Source organism: Salvelinus sp. IW2-2015, unplaced genomic scaffold, assembly GCF_002910315.2.
Source record: "Salvelinus sp. IW2-2015 unplaced genomic scaffold, ASM291031v2 Un_scaffold4887, whole genome shotgun sequence".
In the NCBI taxonomy this organism is placed as follows: Eukaryota; Metazoa; Chordata; class Actinopteri; order Salmoniformes; family Salmonidae; genus Salvelinus; species Salvelinus sp. IW2-2015.
In genome coordinates, this window is record NW_019946156.1 from 16,458 (window position 1) to 40,012 (window position 23,555).

The 23,555-nt window shown below is 47.1% G+C and overlaps 1 protein-coding gene across 5 annotated transcripts; it reads left to right on the forward strand.

Annotated features, from left to right (window-relative positions):
• The first annotated feature begins 11,482 nt into the window (after positions 1 to 11,482).
• Positions 11,483 to 18,825, forward strand: rnf170 (ring finger protein 170). Of its 5 annotated transcripts, none has more exons than XM_024144203.2 (7): positions 11,483 to 11,624; positions 15,359 to 15,525; positions 15,733 to 15,811; positions 16,038 to 16,149; positions 16,314 to 16,387; positions 17,112 to 17,243; positions 18,243 to 18,825. In XM_024144203.2, exons 2-7 carry the CDS (start codon positions 15,383 to 15,385, stop codon positions 18,546 to 18,548), a joined length of 846 nt encoding a protein of 281 aa, XP_023999971.1. In that variant the 5' UTR covers positions 11,483 to 11,624; positions 15,359 to 15,382; the 3' UTR covers positions 18,549 to 18,825. The 5 variants fall into 5 exon arrangements, with proteins under 5 accessions (XP_023999971.1, XP_023999967.1, XP_023999968.1 ...); XM_024144199.1 differs by lacking the exon at positions 11,483 to 11,624 and adding an exon at positions 12,551 to 12,632; XM_024144200.2 differs by lacking the exon at positions 11,483 to 11,624 and adding an exon at positions 12,605 to 12,730.
• Positions 18,826 to 23,555: the final 4,730 nt, after the last annotated feature.

A 23,555-nucleotide genomic window follows, 5' to 3' on the forward strand; every position in this document is an offset into this window, starting at 1 on the left:
AGAACGCAACGCCCAGCCGCAACCGCCAGCAGCAAAAAGCCCAGCCGCAAACCCCAGCCGCAACGCCCAGCAGAACGCCCAGCAGGCAACACTTAGCCACAACGCCCAAGCCGCAACGCACCAAGCAGCAAAACGCCCAGCCAGCAACGCCCCAGCAGCAACGACCCAGCAGCAATGCCAGCAGCAACGTCCAGCAGCAACGCCCAGCAGCAACGTCCCCAGCAGCCAACACTTAGCCACACGCCCAAGCAAGCAAACGCCCTGCAGCAACGCCCAGCCTCAACGCCCGAGCCTTCAACGCCAGCCTCAACGCCCAGCCTCAACGCCCAAGCCGCACACCGCCCCAGCCGCACACGCCCAGCCGCACGCCCAGCCGCAACGACCCAAGCCGCAACGCCAGCCGCAACGCCCAGCCGCAACGCCCAGCCACAACGCCCAGCCACAACGCCCCAAGCAGCAAACCACTTAGCCACAACGCCCAGCCTCAAACGCCCAGCTCTCAACGCCCCAGCAGCAACGCCCCAGCCACAACGCCCAGCCGCAACGCCCAGCCGCAACGCCAGCCGCAACGCCCAGCAGCAACGCCCAGCAGCAATGCCAGCAGCACACTTAGCCACATACGCCCAGCCACAACGCCCAGCCTCAACGCCAGCCTCAACGCCCAGCCCACAACCCCCAGCCACAACGCCCAGCCACAACGCCCAGCCTCAAACCCCAGCCGCAACGCCCGCCCAACCGCCCAAGCCGCCAACGCCCACTGCCGCCACGCCCAGCCCACACGCCCAGCAGCAACGCCAGCAGCAACGCCCAGAGCAACACTTAGCCGCAACGCCCAGCCGCATACGCCCAGCCGCCCAACGCCCAGCCCGCAAACGCCCCAGCCGCACAACGCCCACTAGCCAACGCCCAGCCGCAACGCCAGCCCAACGCCCAGCCGCAACGCCCAGCCGCAACGCCCAGCCCGCAACGCCCAGCCGCAACGCCCAGCCGCTCAAAGCCCATAGCCGCATACGCCCAGCAGCAACGAAAGTCCCAGCAGCAACGCCCAGCAGCAACGCCCAGCAGGCCACGCCCATCGCAGCAACACTTAGCCGCCAACGCCCAGTTAAAAAAAAGAAAAAAAAAAAAAAAAAAAAAAAACCGCAACGCCCAGCCGCAACGCCAGCAGCAACGCCCCAGCAGCAAACGCCCAGCAGCAAGCCCAGCAGCAAACGCAGCAGCAACCCCAGCAGCAACGCCCAGCAGCAACTCCCAGCAGCAGACGCCAGCAGCAACGCCCAGCACAACACTTAGCCACAACGCCCAGCCAGCAACGCCCTGCAGCAACGCCCAGCCTCAACGCCCAGCCTCAACGCCCATGTCCTCAACGGCCCAGGCCTTCAACGCCCCAGCAGCAACGCCCAGCCGCAACGCCCAGCCGCAACGCCAGCAGCAACGCCCAGCCGCAACGCCCAGCCGCAACGCCCCACAGCAACGCCCAGCAGCAAACGCCCAGCAGCAACGCCCACAGCAACGCCCAGCCCGCAACGCCCAGCCGCAACGCCCAGCAGCAACGCCCAGCAGCACGCCCAGCAGCACGCCCAGCCGACAACGCCCAGCCGCAACGCCCAGCCGCAACCGCCCCCCAGCCGCAACGCCCACCGCAACGCCCAGCAGCAACGCCCAGCCAGCAACGCCCAGCAGCAACGCCCACTAAAAAAGCTTGTGTTTGGATGGTTAAACAAACACTAATTTCCAGAAGATAAAAAGTTAACAAACATACAAAAAATATTAACCACTACACTCACATCTTCTGTAGTGCCTGGGCCCATGACGATCCCACTTGTGAAGATCTCCCACTGTTCTGCCATGAGCCTCCAATCCAAACGTCTGGATATTCTTAGACGAAAAAGCGACAAATCAGAAGAACAGAATCATTCTCCTGCTTGAAATGAAATATTACAGAGATACACCCACCTTAAGTTTGCATTCATCATACTTGACACGTAGCCATTCTCCCCTCTTCACAAAGTCTCAAACATGGCCACTGTACATTACTCATTTCGTTTTTTGGAAAAAAAATGAGCAGAAGCTCTACAACGATTAGGTTGAGCATTGAGGGCTGCTCTTGTCTTTCACTTTGTCAGTTTTTTGACCATGATGACCCTCTCTCTCTTATGTTGATAACATGTTATTAATTGCATTTCCCACATCCAGGGGCATGACCTCTTCTCTATGTTGTTAAACATGTTAATAATGATCCACCCAGCGGATGACCTCTCTCTCTATGTTGATAACAGTTATAATGCATCCCACTCCAGGGATGACCTCTCTTTCTCTATGTTGTTAACATGTTAATAAGATACCACTCCAGGGGGATGACCTCTCTCTCTATGTTTGATAACATGTTAATAATGATCCACTACCAGGGATGACCTCTCTCTCTATGGGATAACATGTTAAAATGATTCCACTCCAGGATGACCTCTCTTCCTCTCTATGTTGCTTAACATGCTTAATAATGATTCCACTCCAGGATGACCTCTCTCTCTATGTTGATAACATGTTATAATGATCACTCCAGGGTCATGACCTCTCTTCTCTGCTTATAACATGTGTTAATAAGATCACTCCGGCGATGACCTCTCTCTCTCTGTTGTTAACATGCTTAATAATGATCCCACTCCATGGGATGACCTCCTCCTATGTGTGTTAACATTGTTAATAATATCCACTCCAGGGATGACCTCTCTCTCTATGTTGTTAACATGTAAAATGATCCACTCCAGGGATGACCTCTCTCTCTATTTGTTGTTAACATGTTTAATAATTGATCCACTCCAGGGATGACCTCTCTTCTATGTTGATAACATGTTTAATAATTGATCCACTCCAGGGATGACACCCTTAGATTTGACCTCTCTCTCTATGTTGATAACATGTAATATGATCCACTCCAAGGGATGACCTCTCTCTCTATGTTGATAAACAGCTTATAAGATCCACTCCAGGGTTATGACCCCTCTCTCTATGTTGTTAACATGTTATAATGACCACTCCTCCACTCCAGGATGACCTTCCTCTTCTATGTTGTTAACATTGTAATAAGGATCCACTCCAGGGATGACCTTCTCTCTCTTGTTGATAACATGTTAATAATTGATCCACCTCCAGGGTTGACCTCTCTCTCTATGTGTTGATAACATGTTAATTAATGATTCCACTCCAGGCATGACCTCTCTCTCTATGTGGAATAACATGCTTAATAATGATCCACTCCAGCGGATGACCTCCTCTCTATTGTTTGCTTAACATGTTAATAATGATCCACTCCAGGATGACCTCTACTCTCTATGTTGGTTGATTAACAGTTAACAGTCATCCCTGCCCTCTTGATGAACCAGACGCAGCCAGCAGTGTTTGTCCCTCTGAATAAAACTGACTGAACCCCAGCAGAGGAGTAGCACATGGTACGATGCCCTAATTACAGTCGACATAAAAAGACACAGACTCCACCTCTTCCTGAATGTCTCTGACTGGAGGTTATTCTACAGACCCTTTAGGCCTTGACCATGACCAGCCAACCACCGACCACGCTTCTGTTCATTTGAGTGTTTTTGTTGAGATTATAATGAAAAGGGCTATATAAACTAAATATATTATTACCTTTAGTAAAAAGTAGGTTAGGCCTTTGAGGCTAATATTTCATGTTATAGCATGGTTAAGGCGGTTACATTCTTAAATACCAAGCGGTATATCACTATGTGTTATGATCGTGCTTGTACAGGCACAGCTAAAGTGGAAATTAAGGGCCTATAAAGAGTCTATAGGACTTACCTCACCACCAGGTGTGTTACAGTGCAGGTTGAGTGACCAGAGTTGGGCCCCTACTGCCTGCCAACCCTGATCAGAGTAGAGGACTACTGCTGTAACCTTGATCAGAGTAAGATTGTCACGGTTCATGAATCCCGCCTCTCTCTTCTTCTCTCTTCTCTCTCTCTCTTCTCTCTCTCTCTCTCTCTCTCTCTCTCTCTTCTCTCTCTCTCTCTCTCTCTCTCTCTCTCTCTTCTCTCTCTCTCTCTCTCTCTCTCTCTCTCTCCTCTCTCTCTCTCTCTCTCTCTCTCTCTCTCTCTCTCTCTTCTCTCTCTCTCTCTCTCTCTCCTCTCTCTCTCTCTCTCTCTCTCTTCTCTCTCTCTCTGCTCTCTCTCTCTCTCTCCTCTCTCTCTCTCTCTCCTCTCTCTCTCTCTCTCTCTCTCTCTCTTGTGTTTGTGTGCGCGTGGTTTCCCAAGTCTTGGCCTGATTGTCTGCGCAGCTGAATTAATTATCTTCCCTTTATATGTTCCTGTAACCTGTGTTGTCTTGTTGTTCAGATCGTTGTTTCTTCCCCACTGAGGTTGTGCGGTGTGTCAGCTGCTCATTCTCTCGCCGCCCTTTGTGTGGATATCTGCTGGCTCCTATCCTACCCAGCCGGACACGACTCCCTTGGATTTCTCAGCACGCATCCTTCAGACGGATGCCGCCTAGGCCCTGCGCGTTGATTCCGTCTGAGTATATTCTGTCTGTCCTGTTTGATGCCTGTAAACTGTTTCATTAAACCATCGTTGCCTTGCCATCTTGGCATGTCCGGCCTCTGTATTGTGACATAGGATGGACTACTGCTGCAACCCTGATCAGAGTAGAGGACTACTGCTGATGACCGCTGATCAGAGTAGAGGACTACTGCTGCAACCCTGATCAGAGTAGAGGACTACTGCTGCAACCTGATCAGAGTAGAGGACTACGCTGTCAACCCTGATCAAGTAGAGGACTACTGCTGCACCCTGATCAGGTAGAGGACTCTGCTGAACCCTGACAGAGTAGAGGGACTACTGCTGCAACCCCGATCAAAGTAGAGGCTACTGCTGTAACCTGATCAGAGTAGAGGACTACTGCTGTAACCCGATCAGAGTAGAGGACTACTGCTACACCTGATCAGAGTAGAGGACTACTGCTGCAACCCTGATCAGAGTAGAGGACTACTGCTGCAACCCCGATCAGAGTAGAGGACTACTGCTGCCAACCCCGATCAGAGTAGAGGACTACTGCATGAACCCCGATCAGAGTAGAGGACTACTGCTGCAACCCCGATCAGAGTAGAGGACTACTGCTGCAACCCCGATCAGAGTAGAGAGGACTACTGCTGCAACCCCGATCAGAGTAGAGGACTACTGCTGCAACCCTGATCAGAGTAGAGGACTACTGCTGCAACCCTGATCAGAGTAGAGGACTACTGCTGCAACCCCGATCAGAGTAGAGACTACTGCTGCAACCCAGATCAGAGTAGAGGACTACTGGCTTGCACCCCGATCAGAGTAGAGGACTACTGCTGAACCCCATCAGAGTAGAGGACTATGCTGAACCCATCAGAGTAGAGGACTACTGCTGAACCCCATCAGAGTAGAGGACTACTGCTGCAACCCTGATCAGAGTAGAGACTACTGCTGCACCTGATCAGAGTAGAGACTACGCTAACCGCATCAGAGTAGAGGACTACTGCTGAACCCCGATCAGAGTAGAGGACTACTGCCTGCAACCTATCAAAGAGATACTGCAACCGTCAGATAGAGGACTACTGCTACAACCCGATCAGAGTAGAGACTACTGCTGCAACCCCGATCAGAGTAGAGGACTACTGCTGTAACCCTGATCAAGTAGAGGACTACTGCTGCCAACCCTGATCAGAGTAGAGACTACTGTCAACCCGATCAGAGTAGAGGACTACTGCTGCAACCCGATCAGAGTAAGGACTACTGCTGCAACCCTGATCAGAGAGAGGACTACTGCCTGCAACCCCATCAAGTAGAGGCTACTGCTGAACCCTGATCAGAGTAGAGGACTACTGCTGTAACCCCGATCAGAGTAGAGGACACTACTGCTGTAACCCGATCAGAGTGTCAAGTGGCACAGCAGGGTCTTCACTGCAGGCTGGTGCTCCAGGCCTGTAAATGTAGGAAGGTTCACAGCAATATTGGCCATTTTATTGGAGAAGAAATACCTGCAGACATTTAGACAAATACTCTACTTTCTGCATCCTTCTCGTCGTTTCATAAAAGCGGAGCCGGGGTGTAATGTTACACTACTTCTTAGTAGGACCTGACAGAGTACGGGTGACTGACAGAGCACGGGTAGAACCTGACAGAGCACGGGGAGGACATGACAGAGCACGGGGTAGGACCTGACGAGCAAGGTAGGACCTGACAGAGCAAGGGGTAGGACCTGACGACACGCGGGCTAGGACATGACAGAGCACGGGGTAGGACCTGACAGAGCACGGCGGTAGGACCTGAACAGATCACGGGGTAGGACCTGACAGACACGGGGTAGACCTGACAGAGCACGGGGTAGGACTGACAGAGCAGAGGGTAGGACCCATGACAGGAGCATGCGGTAGGACCTGACAGAGCAGAAGGTAGGACCTGACAGAGCAGAGGGTAGGACCTGACAGAGCACGGGTAGGACTGACAGATCCACGGGGTAGGACCTGACAGACACGGGGTAGACCTGACAGACACGGGTAGACCTGAACAGATCACGGGTAGGACCTGACAGAGCAGAGGGTAGGACCTGACAGAGCAGAGAGGGTAGGACCTGACAGAGCAGAGGTAGGACCTGACAGAGCAGAGCGGTAGACCTGACAGAGCAGAGGGTAGGACCTGACAGAGCAGTGGGTAGGACCTGACAGAGCAGAGGTAGGACCTGACAGAGCAGAGGTGGACCTGACAAGAGCAGAGGGTAGGACCTGACAGAGCAGAGGGTAGGACCTGACAAGAGCAGAGGGTAGGACCTGACAGAGCAGAGGGTAGGACCTGACAGATCACGGGTAGGACCTGACAGAGCACGAGGGTAGGACCTGACAGAGCAGGGTAGGACCTGACAGAGCACGGGTAGACCTGACAGTCACGGGTAGGACCTGAGCACGGTAGACGACAGAGCAGAGGTAGGACCTGACAGAGCAAAGGGTAGGACCTGACAGAACACGGGGTAGGACCTGACAGAGCACGGGGTAGGACCTGACAGAGCAGAGAGTGCCTGCGACAGTAGGACCTGACAGAGCAGAGTAGGACCTGACAGAGCAGAGGGTAGGACCTGACAGAGCACGGGTATGACCGGACAGAGCACGGGTAGATGACGAGCAGAGGGTAGGACCTGACAGAGCACGGGTAGGACCTGACAGAAGCACAGGTAGGACCTGACAGAGCACGGGGTAGGACCGACAGAGCAGAGGGTAGGACCTGACAGAAGCAGAGGGTAGGACCTGACAGAGCAGAGGGTAGGACCTGACAGAGCACGAGGGTAGACCGAGACAGAGCAGAGGGTAGGACCTGACAGAGCACGGGGTAGGACCTGACAGAGCAGAGGCGTGGACCTGACAGAGCACGGGTAGGACCTGACAGAGCACGGTAGGGACCTGACAGAGCAGGGTAGGACCTGACAGACGCACGGGTGGTAGACTGACAGGTAGCATGAGGGTAGGACCTGACAGAGCAGAGGGTAGGACCTGACAGAGCAGAGGGTAGGACCTGACAGAGCATGGGGTGTAATTTTACCACTACCCTCCTCTGACAATTAGACAGGCTTGAAAAAGGCTACAGTTTTTGATTGAGCAGCCCTTTTCATAGTTTCCCACAAATGAAAGCAATCCAGGTGATTTTTCAGTTACAACAGCCATTTAAAAAGACAGGCAGATACCGTATACAGATCAGAAAGAGAATCGATTACCGTGTAAACATGTCTTACATTTCATGTGTGTACAATGCAGATGATGTGCTTATGAGATATGGTAGGGCGTAAACCCTGATCCTGATCTATCCGATGTGACAAGCGTCAGGGCCATTAGCTAGGCTGTTCCCACACGTCACATCTCTCACTGTGCTGCTACTTATGAAATGGCTTTTGTGTGACGAGGGAGAACAATTAACMAAATGTCAAACTCAACGGCCACTTTCAAACCTTCAACAGCTACTGAATGAAATTCTGATGACTTTGGCTAATAAATATTACTGAATTAAACCAGCTTATGGACCTTAATCCCTTTATATGTAATAAGAAGATAATTTGCTGCTTATGTTTTGGTGGTCGGTGATTAGCTTAATAATATTGTGTATTTGAATAGATAACGGTCTCTGTGGAGTAGTATAGAGGGGATGAGTGACCGTCAGCTGGCCTGGCTAGAAGACCCGTTACAGGACATGTTGACAAAGCTGCTGTTGGGTTTTAAATGTAGCCCTCACTAGTTAGGAAACCCTACCCTGCCTGTGACTCTGTGAAGGCTCAGCTCTGTGACTCTGTGAAGGCTCAGCTCTGTGACTCTGTGAAGGCTCAGCTCTGTGACTCTGTGAAGGCTCAGCTCTGTGTACTAGCAGAGGCAGAGGTTGTGCCAGGAACACCGGTCAGCAGAGCAGGATCCCACCACCGCCTCATAAACAATGTCTACTCCGAGAAACTGGTACAAGGTCCATCGACCATCTTATGAAATAAAGCAAACTCCGACGGATCAAAACTTAATTCATCTTCTAATCTTTAAAAAGAAATGTCAGTGTAAAAATAAACACCAAAGCCCTCTGGGTACTCAAGGAGACTATTTTTACCATCTGTTTCTGATGGAAATAGACACGGGATGGTTTTTCATGACCGTCAAAAACTATTTATTATAAGTTTATTTATMTTTTATWRATTTGAATATTTGTAGCTACTTTTCAGTAAATACKMMCAGTCAACTTGRGCAWTACGTRAGGAGATAAAGCAGATWGSMMWTKTMKAMYWKKSCTGTCACATTAAGCTAACAGGTCAGATCCCAGTCACGTGGTGTTTGTTTACAAGCACACAACCGGAGAAACCGGAGCCTTGTGAGTCGCTCACTGTTGTGCAGCACGGACCAATGAATCTAGTTACAGTATGGAATTCACAACTCAATGTCTGCCAGATAGATATCTGATAACTATGAAGTTAACTGTCTAAAATGTGCTAAATGCTCTGCGGTTGGTTTGCTCATTTAGTAGCTAGTTATCTAGCTAGCTAAGCGGTTAGCTTCTCTTGGTAACAGCAGAGAACGCTCTCCTGGATCACAACACGTTTCCTGAAGAGGAAGAGGATGTTTTGCGAAGTCATGATTTGACCTTGTTCCCKCCCAATAGTTTCCAGTTGTCTAYAAAGCACCACCAGCCCCAATACGGCGCACTTCAAATACAAATACTTCTGGCTTCATGAGCCATCGGGAGTTTTCCATAGGAATACAGTGGATGACGTCAGCGCTATTTGGGCTGGTCGATATGGCCAAAATATTAAATCATAGTATTTAAAACAAATTGGATGGTATTTTATGTTATTGAATACTAAAAGTTCTACATTTTCTTTGAGTACTGCGTCACCCTAGGGAGGCAACACATACATTCTAAGAGATTTCAAATGGGTTTTTCACCATTCTGATTTGTTTAATACTGTTCAATTCAAATCAAATGTATTTATATAGCCTTTCTTACATCAGCTGATATCTCAAAGTGCTGTACAGAAACCCAGACTAAAACCAATGAACCATAAACAATTAATGAACATGCACCTGTGGAACGTTCGTTAAGACACTAACAGCTTACAGACGGTAGGCAATTAAGGTCACAGTTATGAAAACTTAGGACGCTAAAGAGGCCTTTCAACTGACTCTGAAAAACACCAAAAGAAAGATGACAGGGTCCCTGCTCATCTACGTGAACGTGCTTTAAGCATGCTGCAAGGAGGCATGAGGACTGCAGATGTGTCCAGGGCAATAAATTGCAATGTCCGTTCTGTGAGACGCCTAAGACAGCGCTACAGGGAGACAGGATGGACAGCTGATCGTCCTCGCAGTGGCAGACCACGTGTAACAACACCTGCTCAGGATCGGTACATCCGAACATCACACCTGCGGCACAGGTACAGGATGGCAATAACAACTGCCCGAGTTACACCAGGAACGCACAATCCCTCCATCAGTGCTCAGACTGTCCGCAATAGGCTGAGAGAGGCTGGACTGAGGGCTTGTAGGCCTGCTGTAAGGCAGGTCCTCACCAGACATCACCGGCAACAACGTCACCTATGGGCACAAACCCACCGTCGCTGGACCAGACAGGACTGGCAAAAAGTGTCTCACCAGGGGTGATGGTCGGATTTGCTTTTATCGTTGAAGGAACGAGCGTTACACCGAGGCCTGTACTCTGGAGCGGGATCCTTTTGGAGGTGGAGGGTCCATCATGGTCTGGGGCGGTGTGTCACAGCATCATCGGACTGAGCTTGTTGTCATTGAGGCAATCTCAACGCTGRGCGTTACAGGGAAGACATCCTCCTCCCMCATGTGGTACCCTTCCTGCAGGCTCATCCTGACATGACCCTCCAGCATGATAATGCCACCAGCCATACTGCTTGTTCTGTGCGTGATTTCCTGCAAGACAGGAATGTCAGTGTTCTGCCATGACCAGCGAAGAGCACGGACCTCAATCCCATTGAGCACGTCTGGGAGCTGTTGGATCGGAGGGTGAGGGCTAGGGCCATTCCCCGCAGAAATGTCCGGGAACTTGCAGGTGCCTTGGTGGAAGAGTGGGGTAACATCTCACAGCAAGAACTGGCAAACCTGGTGCAGTCCATGAGGAGGAGATGCACTGCAGTACTTAATGCAGCTGGTGGCCACACCAGATACTGACTGTTACTGTTACTTTTGATTTTGACACCCCCCCCTTTGTTCAGGGACACATTATTAAATGTATGTTAGTCACATGTCTGTGGAACCTGTTCAGTTTATGTCTCAGTTGTTGAATCTTATGTTCATACAAATATTTACACATGTTAAATTTGCTGAAAATAAACGCAGTTGACAGTGAGAGGACGTTTCTTTTTTTGCTGAGTTTATCTAGCGATTAGCACTAGCGGCTAACAAGATTTAGGCACAACTTGCRAAGAAWAGACAAYCTAYCTGTTTGCAGATGTAAGAAACACAAACTAATAGTGTCATTATAAAACGCTAGTGGATTTATATTCAGAAGCAAAGTTTAAAAAAAGCCGCGTTGACATCAACATTGTACACATAACATCATGTGCTACATTGAACATGCAGATTGAACACTAGAGACTCCTGGTCTAGGAACAACAAATGCGCACCTCGAGTGACTCGAAATGAGATGACTTAAGTAGCGAAGTAAACTATAACTATTGGACGTAACACAAGGCCTTTAACAAAGCAAACATTCAAATACCATTATATTAGGTAATGTAAAAACCCAAACCAGTCCGTGCATCAATACTGGTATATCATAAAATACGGTATACCAACCAGCCCTAAACGCTATCACTATARACTGGTTTTAATGTCGATGGTTAAATGAGGTGAAAAGGAGACTGGAGTGCCACTAAGGTAAGAGTTAAGGTTATGGTTAAGGTAAGGATTTTGGTTAGGGACGTCCCAAGGATCCCTGATAGCATCACCAACCATATGTTTACAACGCTTGTTTACGGAAGACAGAGGCGAATAATGCGTGTCCGAACACCCGTGTGTAACCGAAGGAAATAGGCCAGAAAAGTGTTCTAATGGAAGAATACTGTCGGCTGCAACTGTGTTAATCCCGGTTAAAAATCAYTGTACAGTAAGTGTATTTTTTGCATTGTGAAATTATGTTGATTTGATTTGAACGTAGAAGGATTTATGTTTCTAAACTCATATCGCAAGCGATGATTATTAACGTTTCTAAACGTTAAAACAGAGCGTCGATTGTGGATCACACGGAGCCATCTGTCCGCAAAACCATCATCAACTGAGAACCCAAGGGACCGGCTGTAAAACTACCTTGGGCTCCCTTGGGTTCTTGGGAACTCGGTTTGGCTACGCTAGGTGGCTATGTTTGGCAGCCAACGCCAGCCAGCTAGCTAGCTACATTTCGTCTCACAATTGTTCATCAAATCCGAGTTGAATCATTATCGGCGAACAAGATAATACATTTGATACGTACCCATGTCAAAAGGCTCTCGCACAGTTCAACTCGATCCACAGAATTCAAAGTACTCATCGTACTGTATAGTTCAATTAATCCACGGCGATCGCTCTTCTTTATCCGAAAAATGACTAGACAGCCAGCTAGACGAGATGAAATCAACAAGACCAACACGTCTGATCAACTGGATAACCAAACAGAGCAATTCTTCGACGTGAACCGCAACTCAGTTTCTCGACAGGACAGATACGGCCCCACCGCCCTTTTCACTTATATAAATACATACAGCGTCGAATATAAAGGTTATTTCATCATAAACAGTGACGTTGAGACACATCCGCCGGTCTGTCCCCTTCTGTCAAGCTTTTTCCAACCAGCTGGGGGAAAAGATGCCACCCTTCTGGACCGAAGCTCGGAGCCTGAAAAASATCAACCGTCTTTATCAAAGTTTGTAAATTCTGAATCCCTCTCAAATAATTAAATAACCATAAGCATATATAACAAAGTACAAATAAATATCAAATATCTTATTCCATGAACATTTGAATAAATACATTGGGTTGAATTTAGTGCAGGCAGTACTTGGGACGCCAYGTATACGTAGGCTAGAAAAAGGACCGCTCTAAGAACATGAATGTGGAGCGACTAAATCCAATGACTAGGGTGAGATTTTTAACTTGTAACAGATGTATTTTACTCTATTTACAGTCTTATTGTCCGCGTTGGCGATAGTTAAGCCATGCGACTGATGTAATTGAGATGTAAGTATAACTCTGCGTTGTGTGGTCTGTGGTCTGTAGTCTGTAGCTAGCTACGTGTAGATAGGGGGAGTGGTGCTGTTAGTTCTGGATAACGTTAGTTCTCGAGAAACCAAGGGGTATACCAGCTCTTGAGTTCTCGTCTGAAGGTATGGACCACCGTTCAATCAATGAACTACAATATCCACGCTCTATTTCACGGTTTAGAAGATATGTTGATCATCGCTAGCGATATGTAAATTATTTTGGGGGCGACCAGACCAAATTCATATAGACATGTAAGTTATCGATCAGTCATTCTCGTTGAACGCTGGTCTAAGAAGCGGTCGATGTGTTATATGTGCGATATTTCTATGGTTCACGTTACTTTTCGGGGTCTTTTACTTTGGGTTTTGTACACCAGCTGARAATACAATGTTTTTTAAATGGACAAGCTATTTCACAGCAGTTTAAATGGTACAATGGTTCTCTACACTGTCTTGCTTGTCACAGACGAACTATTTAGATTTTCTTTGCAACCAGGAAATGGCGGAGCGATTTCTGCGTAATGTACATTTTCACTTTCATATACAGTACCAGTCAAATGTTTGGAGACACCTATTCATTCAAGGGTTTATTTCTTTGACTATTTTATACATTGTAGAATAATAGTGAAGACATCAAAACTATGACCTAACACATGGAATCATGTAGTAACCAAAACAGTGTTAAACAAATCAATACATTTGAGATTATTCAAATAGTCACCATTTGCCTTGACAGCTTTGCACACTCTTGGCATTCTCTCAATCAGCTTTATGAGGAATGCTTTTCCAACAGTCTTGAAGGAGTTCCCACATATGCTGAGCACTTGTTGGCTGCTTTTCCTTCACTCTGCGGTCCAACTCATCCCAAACCATCTCAATTGGGTTSAGGTCGGGTGATTGTGGAGGCCAGGTCATCTGATGCAGCACTCCATCACTCTCCTTCTTGGTCAAATGACCCTTACACAGCCTGGAGGTGTGTTTTTGGTCATTGTCCTGTTGAAAAACAAATGATAGTCCCGCTAAGCTGATAGTCCCAGTAACCAAAAGGTTGCTGGATCGAATCCCCGAGCTGACAAAGAAATCTGCCGTTCTGCCCCTGAACAAGGCAGTTAACCCACTGTTCCACGGTAGGCCGTCATTGAAAATAAGAAATTTGTTCTTAACTGACTTGCCAAGTAAAAAAAAAAAAACGCAAACCAGATGGGATGGCGTATTGCTGCAGAATGTTGTGTTAAGTGAGCCTTGAATTCTAAATATATCACAGACAGTGACACCAGCAAAGCACCACCWCCTCRYTGCTTCATGGTGGGAACCACACATGCAGAGATCATCTGTTCACCTACTCTGCGTCTCACAAAGACACGGTGGTTGGAACCAAAAATCTCAAATTTGGACAGATTTCCACRGGTCTAATGTCCATTGCTCATGTTTTTTTGCTCAAGCGAGTCTCTTCTTCTTATTGGTGTCCTTTAGTAGTCGTTTCTTTGCAGCAATTCAACCATGAAGGCCTGATTCACACAGCCTCCTCTGAACAGTTGATGTTGAGATGTGTCTGTTACTTGAACACTGTGAACCATTTATTTAGGCTGCAATCTGAGGCTGGTAACTCTAATGAACTTATCCTCTGCAGCAGAGGTACCTCTGGGTCTTCCTTTCCTGTGGCGGTCCTCATGAGAGACAGTTTCATCATAGCGCTTGATGGTTTTTGCGACTGAACTTGAAGAAAATTTCAAAGCTCTTAATCTTCCGCATTGACTGACCTTGATGTCTTAAAATAATGATGAACTGTCGTTTCTCTTTCCTTTTATTTGAGCTGTTCTTGCCATTAATTTGGACTTGGTCTTTTACCACATAGGGCTATCGTCTGTATACCACCCTTTTCACAACTGATTTGCTCAAATGCATTAAGAAAGGAAGAAATTCCACAAATTAACATTTTACGCATGGCAAACTTGTAAATTGAATTGCATTCCAGGTGACTACTTGGTGAAGCTGGTTGAGAGAATGCCAAAAGTGTGCAAAGCTGTCATCAAGGCAAAGGGTGGCTACTTTGAAGAATCTCAAATATAAAATATATTTAGATTCGTTTAACACTTAAAAAAAAAAAATGTTTAGTTACTACTTGATTCCATGTGTTATTTCATAGTTTTGATGTCTTAACTATTATTCTACAATTTTAGAAAATAGTACAAAAAAAAAAACTTGAATGAGTAGGTGTGTCCTTTCGACTGGTACTGTAAGTGAAAGAATCTTTCAAATACAAAAGTTGCGACCTACCTCGGGAATGAGACATCCTCTCACTTTCCGCTCGCTTTTCCATTGGTCTATTCCTTATTTCCTCTGTTTCTCAAAATACAACCGGCTGCAACTTTCCTCAACTACCTACTAAGTATATATTTTGTGTTTTAAAACGTAAAATATCTCACAAAGAAGAAAGTTATCAATGTTTCCAAAACTGTGAGCGATACATATTTGCCTTTAGAAGGCGCATTGGGGCTTTTCCCCTCAAAAAGCTAAAGGGGACGTCCAATGGTGTAATGGCGTGGATTTGAGTCATCAATAAGTGCTAGGCTTTGTGACCGACATGTACTCTGTTCTAACCCAGTTCTGTAGGATATGATTACGTGGCATGGATGGAAACAATGTATATGGGGAGGTGGACTATTTGCTGCCAGTTGAAGACTCACTCATTGAAGGAGTCAGCAACCCTGTCTTGTTTGTGGTCGTTCTSAGTGTCACGTTCCTGTGTGGACTGGTGACTCTGCTCTGCAGGTAGGCCTATTGTACTTCTATTTACAGCCTATGGGGATGTTTTTGAAATGAGTTCTTTAGCTTTTTAAAAAAATGTTTTAGTTTCCCTTTTTGTTTTTTAACTGATATGCCAGTGAATGTTCTTGTTAGTAAGTTGTAGGCCTGTTTTTCTAATATCCTGAAGCAAAATATATATTTATTTTTTATTCTACACACGTGTATCTGCAGAAATGAGCAGCAGAACATCCACCCGGAGAACCAGGAACATGTCCGAGCCGTTCGACAGCAGCTGCAGTCTGACTCGCAGGTGAGAAGATGTTCCACTGACTGCTCCCATGTCCAGCGTCTTGTTACTTCTCCTTGAAAGTATCACACAACACCGTTTTTTATTTTTTTTATCTCAAATCAAAGTTTATTGCTCGTGTTTTACAGGATACAGGGTGTAAACGGTGCTGTGAAATGCTTCATTGCTAGCTTTCCCTCAACAGTGCAATACACTCTCTCTCTCTCTCTCTCTCTCTCTCCTCCCTCAGGAAGGTGAACCAACAGAGCCCAGGCAGCAGTTCTATACAGACATGTCCTGTCCAGTGTGTCTACAGCAGGCCGTGCTGCCAGTGGAAACCAACTGTGGACATCTCTTCTGTGGTTAGAGTGGGACCATATTTTTAAATACGTCAATAGGGTGTCGTCTGTCTTTTCAACTACGAAGGAGGAATCTGAACTAGCTACAATAAACTGATTTAAGCCGTTGGATAGATGCATTCAGTGCTAATCATATGAATATAACCACATTTTGTTGTATTTTCAAGGTTCTTGTATAATTGCATATTGGCGATATGGGACATGGCTTGGTGCAATCAATTGTCCCATCTGCAGACAAATGGTAAGAATGATGGCCATTATAACTTTTACTGTTTACTGACAATACATTTATCATCGTAGTAATACTACTCATCCATAGTGCTGAAGTTGTACTCTGCTATGTTCTCATTTTCATTCTTAAATAAAAGGAAAATAACATTTTTAAAGACGTTATGCACAGTATTCAGTTGTTTCTTGGTGCCCTGACCCCCCTCTACCCTCTGACCCCTCTCTACCCCTGACCCCCCTGACCCCCTCTCTACCCTCTGACCCCCTCTCTACCCTTGACCCCTCTCTACCTCGACCCTCTCTACCTCTGACCCTCTCTACCCTCTGACCCCCTCTCTACCCTGACCCCTCTCTACCCTCTGACCCCTCTCTACCCTCTGACCCCCTCTAACCCTCTGACCCCCCTCTACCCTCTGACCCCCCTCTACCTCTCTGACCCTCTCTACCCTCGACCCTCTACCCTCTGACCCCCTCTCTACCTCTGACCCCTCTCTACCCTCTGACCCCTCTCTCTACCTCTGACCCCCTCTACCCTTGACCCCCTCTACCTCTGACCCCCTCTACCCTCTGACCCCCCTCTACCCTCTGACCCCCCCCTCTACCTCTGACCCCCCTCTACCCTCTGACCCCCCTCTACCCTCTGACCCCTCTCTACCCCTCTGACCCTCTCTACCCTCTGACCCCTCTACCCCTCTGCCCCTCTCTACCGCTCTGACCCCTCTACCCTATGTGAACAGGTGACCCTGCTGTTCCCTCTCTTCCATGAGCACGCCGCCCCTCAGCCGGTACAGGATGGAACGGTTGAACCGCTCCTCATCCTCCGGGATCTACAAGACTACAACCGCCGGTTCTCAGGACAACCCAGATCGGTATGCATTTTAAATCCAATTTTTATTTGTCACACGCGCAGAATACAACAGGTCTAGAATTTACAGTGAAATGCTTACTTTGTCTTATGCAATCAGAGACAGATTGTCTGAGTGATTGATACACGTGTATGTGAGAGTCAATTCTCTTCCTGCGGAATAGTTAAATCAAGATTTATTGAAAGCAGTTGGCCGCAGAGGCACAGATACTCCTCACATTGAAATGCTTTGGGCTTGTTTCTCGGACTCTGAATCCCATCTCCATATCCTGGCCTATTAATTGATGATAGGCCCTGATTTACTGAAGTTGTGAAACATTGCGATGCATCATTCCATTGTGAGATACCGCTTTAGATTGCAGATAGATAGGCCTAGTGCATGGTTCTGACTCTTGTCTGCATGTTGGCTGACCTGCCTATACTGTGTCCCTCTCTCTCCGTCCCTCGCTAGCTCCATGTGTTTTGTGTTCTCGGAAMTACGGAAACTAACCAGTCTCCTCCGTTCCAAAAATAATGAATCTTAGGAGTCCGTTCCTAGCCGACTCAAATCTTGACACTCAGAAATGGGAGTCGACACCGGGAGTCGAGGAATCAATGATTTTGGAGTCGACTCTCCACAACTACGAACTCGTCGTTAACCGTTAGGAAAATAGCAGAGAAAGGCAAGCGACAGCCGTGAAGTCCTGTATGACAATACTTTTGAGAAGTTAAATGCTACCTTTTTGAGGTGGATCTCACGTACAGTAATGGTAGTACTGGTGCAATGCTTAACCATCTGAAAGAGGCGCACCTTGAGACTCAAAACGTTGTTGGCAGTAGCACAGCTGCATTGTGAATTCACATGGAATTTTATGATTTTTTTGTTTGTTTGTCGCTTTAATCGGTAACTGATAATATAAGGAAATGTCAGTTTAAAACGTTAAGATAAATTGTACATTTTGTCACATCCTTAGTACTAATGTTGTGCATTACACTAAATCCTTTTGTCTCTCCCTGCTCTCAGCTGATGGACCGGCTGCGTGACGTTCCCACGTTGCTGCGCCACCTCTTCAGGGAAATGTTCTCCGTCGGAGGCCTGTTCTGGATGTTTCGTATCCGTATCCTGCTGTGTCTGATCGGTGCTCTGACCTACCTGATCTCCCCTCTGGACTTCATCCCTGAGGCTCTGTTCGGTCTGCTAGGCTTCCTGGACGACTTCTTCATCATCCTGCTTCTGTTCATCTATATCTCTATCATGTATAGAGAGGTGGTGACCCAGAGACTGGCAGGAGGAATGGACATCCGTTCACTTCGGCTGCAGGGAAATTGATTGTGATGCAGGAGCCACGAGGACAATATATGCCATGGTCAAGAGTTACTGATCATCGCTTAGCTTCAGGTCAAAGACAACAACCAGAGCTCTGTTGCTTTGGACTGGAGTTCCATCATGCAGAAGAGAGGGGACTAGTTACGGGTCTGCTGGCAAAATGTTTGTTTATTGGCAGTTTGTTATTTCATCAGTGGATGTAACCTATTGAATTTTGCTCATCTAAAACGTTGTGAGAGAGAGGGGGCTGGGACATAAACCGAAAATTACTGAAATTGCATTCCTCTTGTTGTTGGACTTTTTTTTTTTGTTATTTTGCCTACACATTCCTGTAGATTTGTTCTAAAACCATTTATTTGGTCAACAGTAACAGCCTATGAATGAAGTTGTTTCCTGCTATCAAAGTATCTACTGTTTCGCTGTCGGCTTCTCTGTGAGCGAACCACTCTAGCTTTCTCTCTCCCGCCTGTGCATAGGGAGGGGGAGCCCCGCTGTGCATAGGGAGGGAGGAGGGAGCCCCGCTGTGCATGGGGAGGGAGAGGGAGCCCCGCTGTGCATAGGGAGGGAGAGGGCAGCCCCGCTGTGCATAAGGAGGGAGGAGGAGCCCCGTGTGCATCGGAGGGAGAGGGAGCCCCGCTGTGCATAGGAGGAGGGAGCCCCGCTGTGCATAGGGAGAGGAAGCGGCCCCGCTGTGCATAGGGAGGGAAGCCCGCCTGTGCATAGGGAGGGAGCCCCGCTGTGCAAAGGGAGGGAGCCCGCGCTGTGCATAGGGAGGAGCCCCCGCTGTGGCATAGGGAGGGAGCCCCGCTGTGCATAGGGAGGGAGCCCCGCTGTGCTTAGGGAGGGAGCCCGCTGTTGCATGGGGAGGGAGGCCCCCGCTGTTGCATAAGGGAGGAGCCCCGCTGGTGCATGGGGAGGGAGCCCCGCGTGTGGCATGGGGAGGGAGCCCCGCCTGTGCTAGGGAGGGAGGAAGGGGAGCTCCGCTGTGCATCGCGGAGGGAGCCCCGGCTGTGCATGGGGAGGGACCCCGCTGTGCATGGGAGGAGCCCCGCTGTGCATGGGGAGGGAGCCCCGCTGGTGCAGGGGAGGGGAATAAGGCCCGTGTGCATAGGGAGGGAGGAGGGAGCCCCGCTGTGCATAGGGAGGAGGGAGCCCGGCTGTGCATAGGGAGGGAGGAGGGAGCCCCGCTGTGCATGGGGAGGGAGCCCCGCTGTGCATAGGGAGGGAGGAGGGAGCCCCGCATTCTGAGAAGCACAAGCGTATGACCGTTGGGGAAAAATACAGTTTTCAAAGCAACTACTCTTCTGGTTACAGAGAGGAGTCACTGCTTTTTTTTGAGTTTATTTTTCKCCTCTTAATATTGAGTTCATGGCGCCACTTTACAACCGGAGTAGGCTTTAGTATGGTTTTACATGCGCCTTGTAGAGCGCTCCATTCTGTAGTGAATAGGCCTACATTAAGTACCTTAGGCGTAGTGCTGGAATCAAAAGAAAATTGGAGGACATTGGACTTAAAATTTGAGTGATTAATCAATTAGCCCACATGGCAACAATATCATATTTAGGGTTAGCAATCTAAGGATTTCAAAGTTCCCACTTCCTCATGTGGTGAATAATACAAGATGGCAGAATATTTTCTGAAGAGACCAAAAAATGTATCTGATAATTCTGGTTTTTCTATTTTGACAAGTTGCACATCAACATGTCGGATCTTCTGTTTCCTGGATATGTTACTTTTTTGAWTCATAGGTGACCAGAGTCATGCCGGGAATGTAAAGTAACTGTCCGTAAAAAAAATATATATGTTTATCGTTGTTTATTATCGGAACAAAAATATTTGTCTATTGCAATATGGATTGGTGTGTGTTTTCGAGAAATTAGCATGTTACCAGAATAATGGCAGCTGAATTTAATCTTGTCTTTTGTACACACGGCTGTACTGCACTGGAGCATGACTGGTTAACTAATTGTTAACTTAATCTAACACAAAGTAGGAAACATATTGGAGGCTGTAATGTAATTCTAATGTATGTAAGGATTACCGTGGAATAATATTAACGAGGAAAGAAAGTTATAGACTTAAACAAATCGGATCAATAAATCACATGTTATTAGTCACATGCGCCGAATACAAAAGGTGTAGTAGACCTTACAGTGGGGTACTGGTACAGAGTCAATGTGGAGACTATATACAGGAGGTACCGGTACAGAGTCAATGTGGAGGCTATATACAGGGAGGTACTGGTACAGAGTCAATGTGGAGGCTATATACAGGGGGTACCGGTACAGAGTCAATGTGGAGGCTATATACAGGGGGTACCGGTACAGAGTTCAAGGAGAGGCTATATACAGTGGGGTACCGGTACAGAGTCAATGTGGAGCTATATACAGGGGTACCGTACAGAGTCAATGTGGAGGCTATATACAGGAGGTACCGGTACAGAGTCAATGTGGAGGCTATATACAGGTGTACGGTAACAGACTCAATGTGGGACTATATACAAGTGTACGGTACAGAGTCAATGTGGTGGAGACCTATATACAGTGGTTGTTACCGGTTCAGAGTAAATGTGCGGGGCACTGTTTTGTCATGGTAATATATACATATAGGTCAAGGTGAAGAGTGATTACGTTTAGATGATAAACAGAATAGCAGCAGCGTAAAAAGGGGGGGCAGCAATGCAAATAGTCTGAGTAGCCATTATGATTGCTGTCAGGAGTCGTGGCAGAAGCTGTTAAGGGCCTTTTGGTGCTCGCGGTACCGCTTGCCGTGCGGTAGCAGAGAGAACAGTCTGACTAGGGTGGCTGGAGTCTTTGACCAATTTTAGGGCCTTCCTCTGGTATAGAGGTCCTGGATGGCAGAAGCTTTGGCCCGGTGATTACTGGGCCGTACGCACTACCCTCTGTAGTGCCTTGCGGTCAGATCTGAGAAGTTGCCATACCAGTCGGTGATGCAACCAGTTCAGGATGCTCTCATGGTGTGCAGCTGTAGACCTTTTGAGGATCTGGGGACCATGCCAAATCTTTTCACTCTCCTGAGTGGGAATGGGTTTTTGTCGTGCCCTCTTCACAACTTCTTGGTGTGTTTGGACCATGTTAGTTTGTTGGTGATGTGGACACCAAGGAACTTGAAGCTCTTCAACCTGCTCCACTACAGCCCGTCGATGGAGAATGGGGCGTGCTCGGTCCTCCTTTCCTGTAGTCCCAATCATTCTCCTTTGTCTTGATCACGGTTGAGGGAGAGGTTGTTGTCCTGGCACCACACGGCCAGGTCTCTGACCTCCCTATAGGCTGTCGTTGACGGTGATCACCCGCGGTTGTGTCGTCGGAAAACTTAATGACGGAGTATCTTTTGAATTCATCCTTAGAGGAACTTACTTTTTAACTAACTCTCTCTGAAGTTGGATTRTACATTTGTTAGCTTCTCAAACTGATAGATGTCACTAAGCCTTTAATTTCATGGTTRGACCACAGACGGCTTTAAAACTGAAGGTCTGAACTTGCTTTCATTTTAGACTTGCCTTTTGCCCCAAATATTGTCGTTTTGCTCTGTTACGCTCAGGTCTGGCCAATTTGGCAATTTAGATTTTCATGCAAATATTCAAATATATGCAGAAAAACAATATGCACATTTTCCCACCAGGATAGAAGGCTCTGCGTGATGACATAGTGCATGTAAACAACTTTTGTGGTTAAATTCTCATGTACTGAATAAAAAATACAAGTTAAATGGGTTTTCCAACGCATTAAATACAAGTTAACCCTTGTGTGGTGTTCATGTTTTTGTTTTTCACCCAATGCTGGTCTGATGGACCCTCAACATTATAGGGTTATTAAAACCAATACAGCCATAACAATTTATGTAAAAAATACTTAATACTTAAATGTTGACTTATATCAATTACAAGCAATATAGACAGCATACATGGTTAATATTTGCCATTTACCTCTGCTAGATCACATTTAWCAWTAAAAGRACTTATTTTGGTGGAGAAAATGTGATTTTTCTAAAAACAAAATCTATTATAATCAAGGCTTGGGAGGAATAAATCATGTTTATCTTGAATAAATATAAATGAAACAAGGTTTTTCATCACTAGTGATGTTTACTGCTTTGAACTGAACCAATTGGAAGGACATATTTTACATACAGTATTTTATGGAAATGATAAATGAGCCCCATTGAACACAAATTAACGCCGGTCTACACACCACATGAGAGACAGAGTTTTACTGTGTTTGTGTTGTAAATGTAGTTCTTGCACTTGATGCATGTGTTTCTGCATCCCAGAGGGAATCTGTTGATTCCCCCAATTGATCTGGAAACACCAACGATGATAAGAACCAATTTGTAAGTCGCTCTGGATAAGAGCGTCTGCTAAATGACTTAAATGTAAATGTAAACCCCAAAATATGCATGTAAATGAGTTTGGTCCAACTCTTTCCATCTCTCTCCAAAAACACACCTTCTCTCCATATCAGTCCAGAATGATTTTCTGGATGTTGTCTGGGATGAACAGTACAAAAGAAGACCATGTACTGCACATGACATCCGTAAACACGGGCACCCTCGTAGATATCATCCTAACCAACTTGCCCTCTAAATACACCTCTGCTGTTTTCAACCAAGATCTCAGCGATCACTGCCTCATTGCCTGCGTCCGTAATGGGTCTGCGGTCAAACGACCACCCCTCATCACTGTCAAACGCTCCCTGAAACACTATAGCCCTTGGTTCACTCCAGACGTGACTGACCTTGACCAGCACAAAAACATCCTGTGGCGTACTGCATTAGCATCGAATAGCCCCCGTGATATGCAACTTTTCAGGGAAGTTAGGAACCAATATACACAGGCAGTTAGGAAAGCTAAGGCTAGCTTTTTCAAACAGAAATCCTGTAGCACAAACTTCAAAAAAGTTCTGGGACACTGTGAAGTCCATGGAGAATAAGAGCACCTCCTCCCAGCTGCCCACTGCCCTTTAGGCTAGGAAAGTGTCATCACCGATAAAT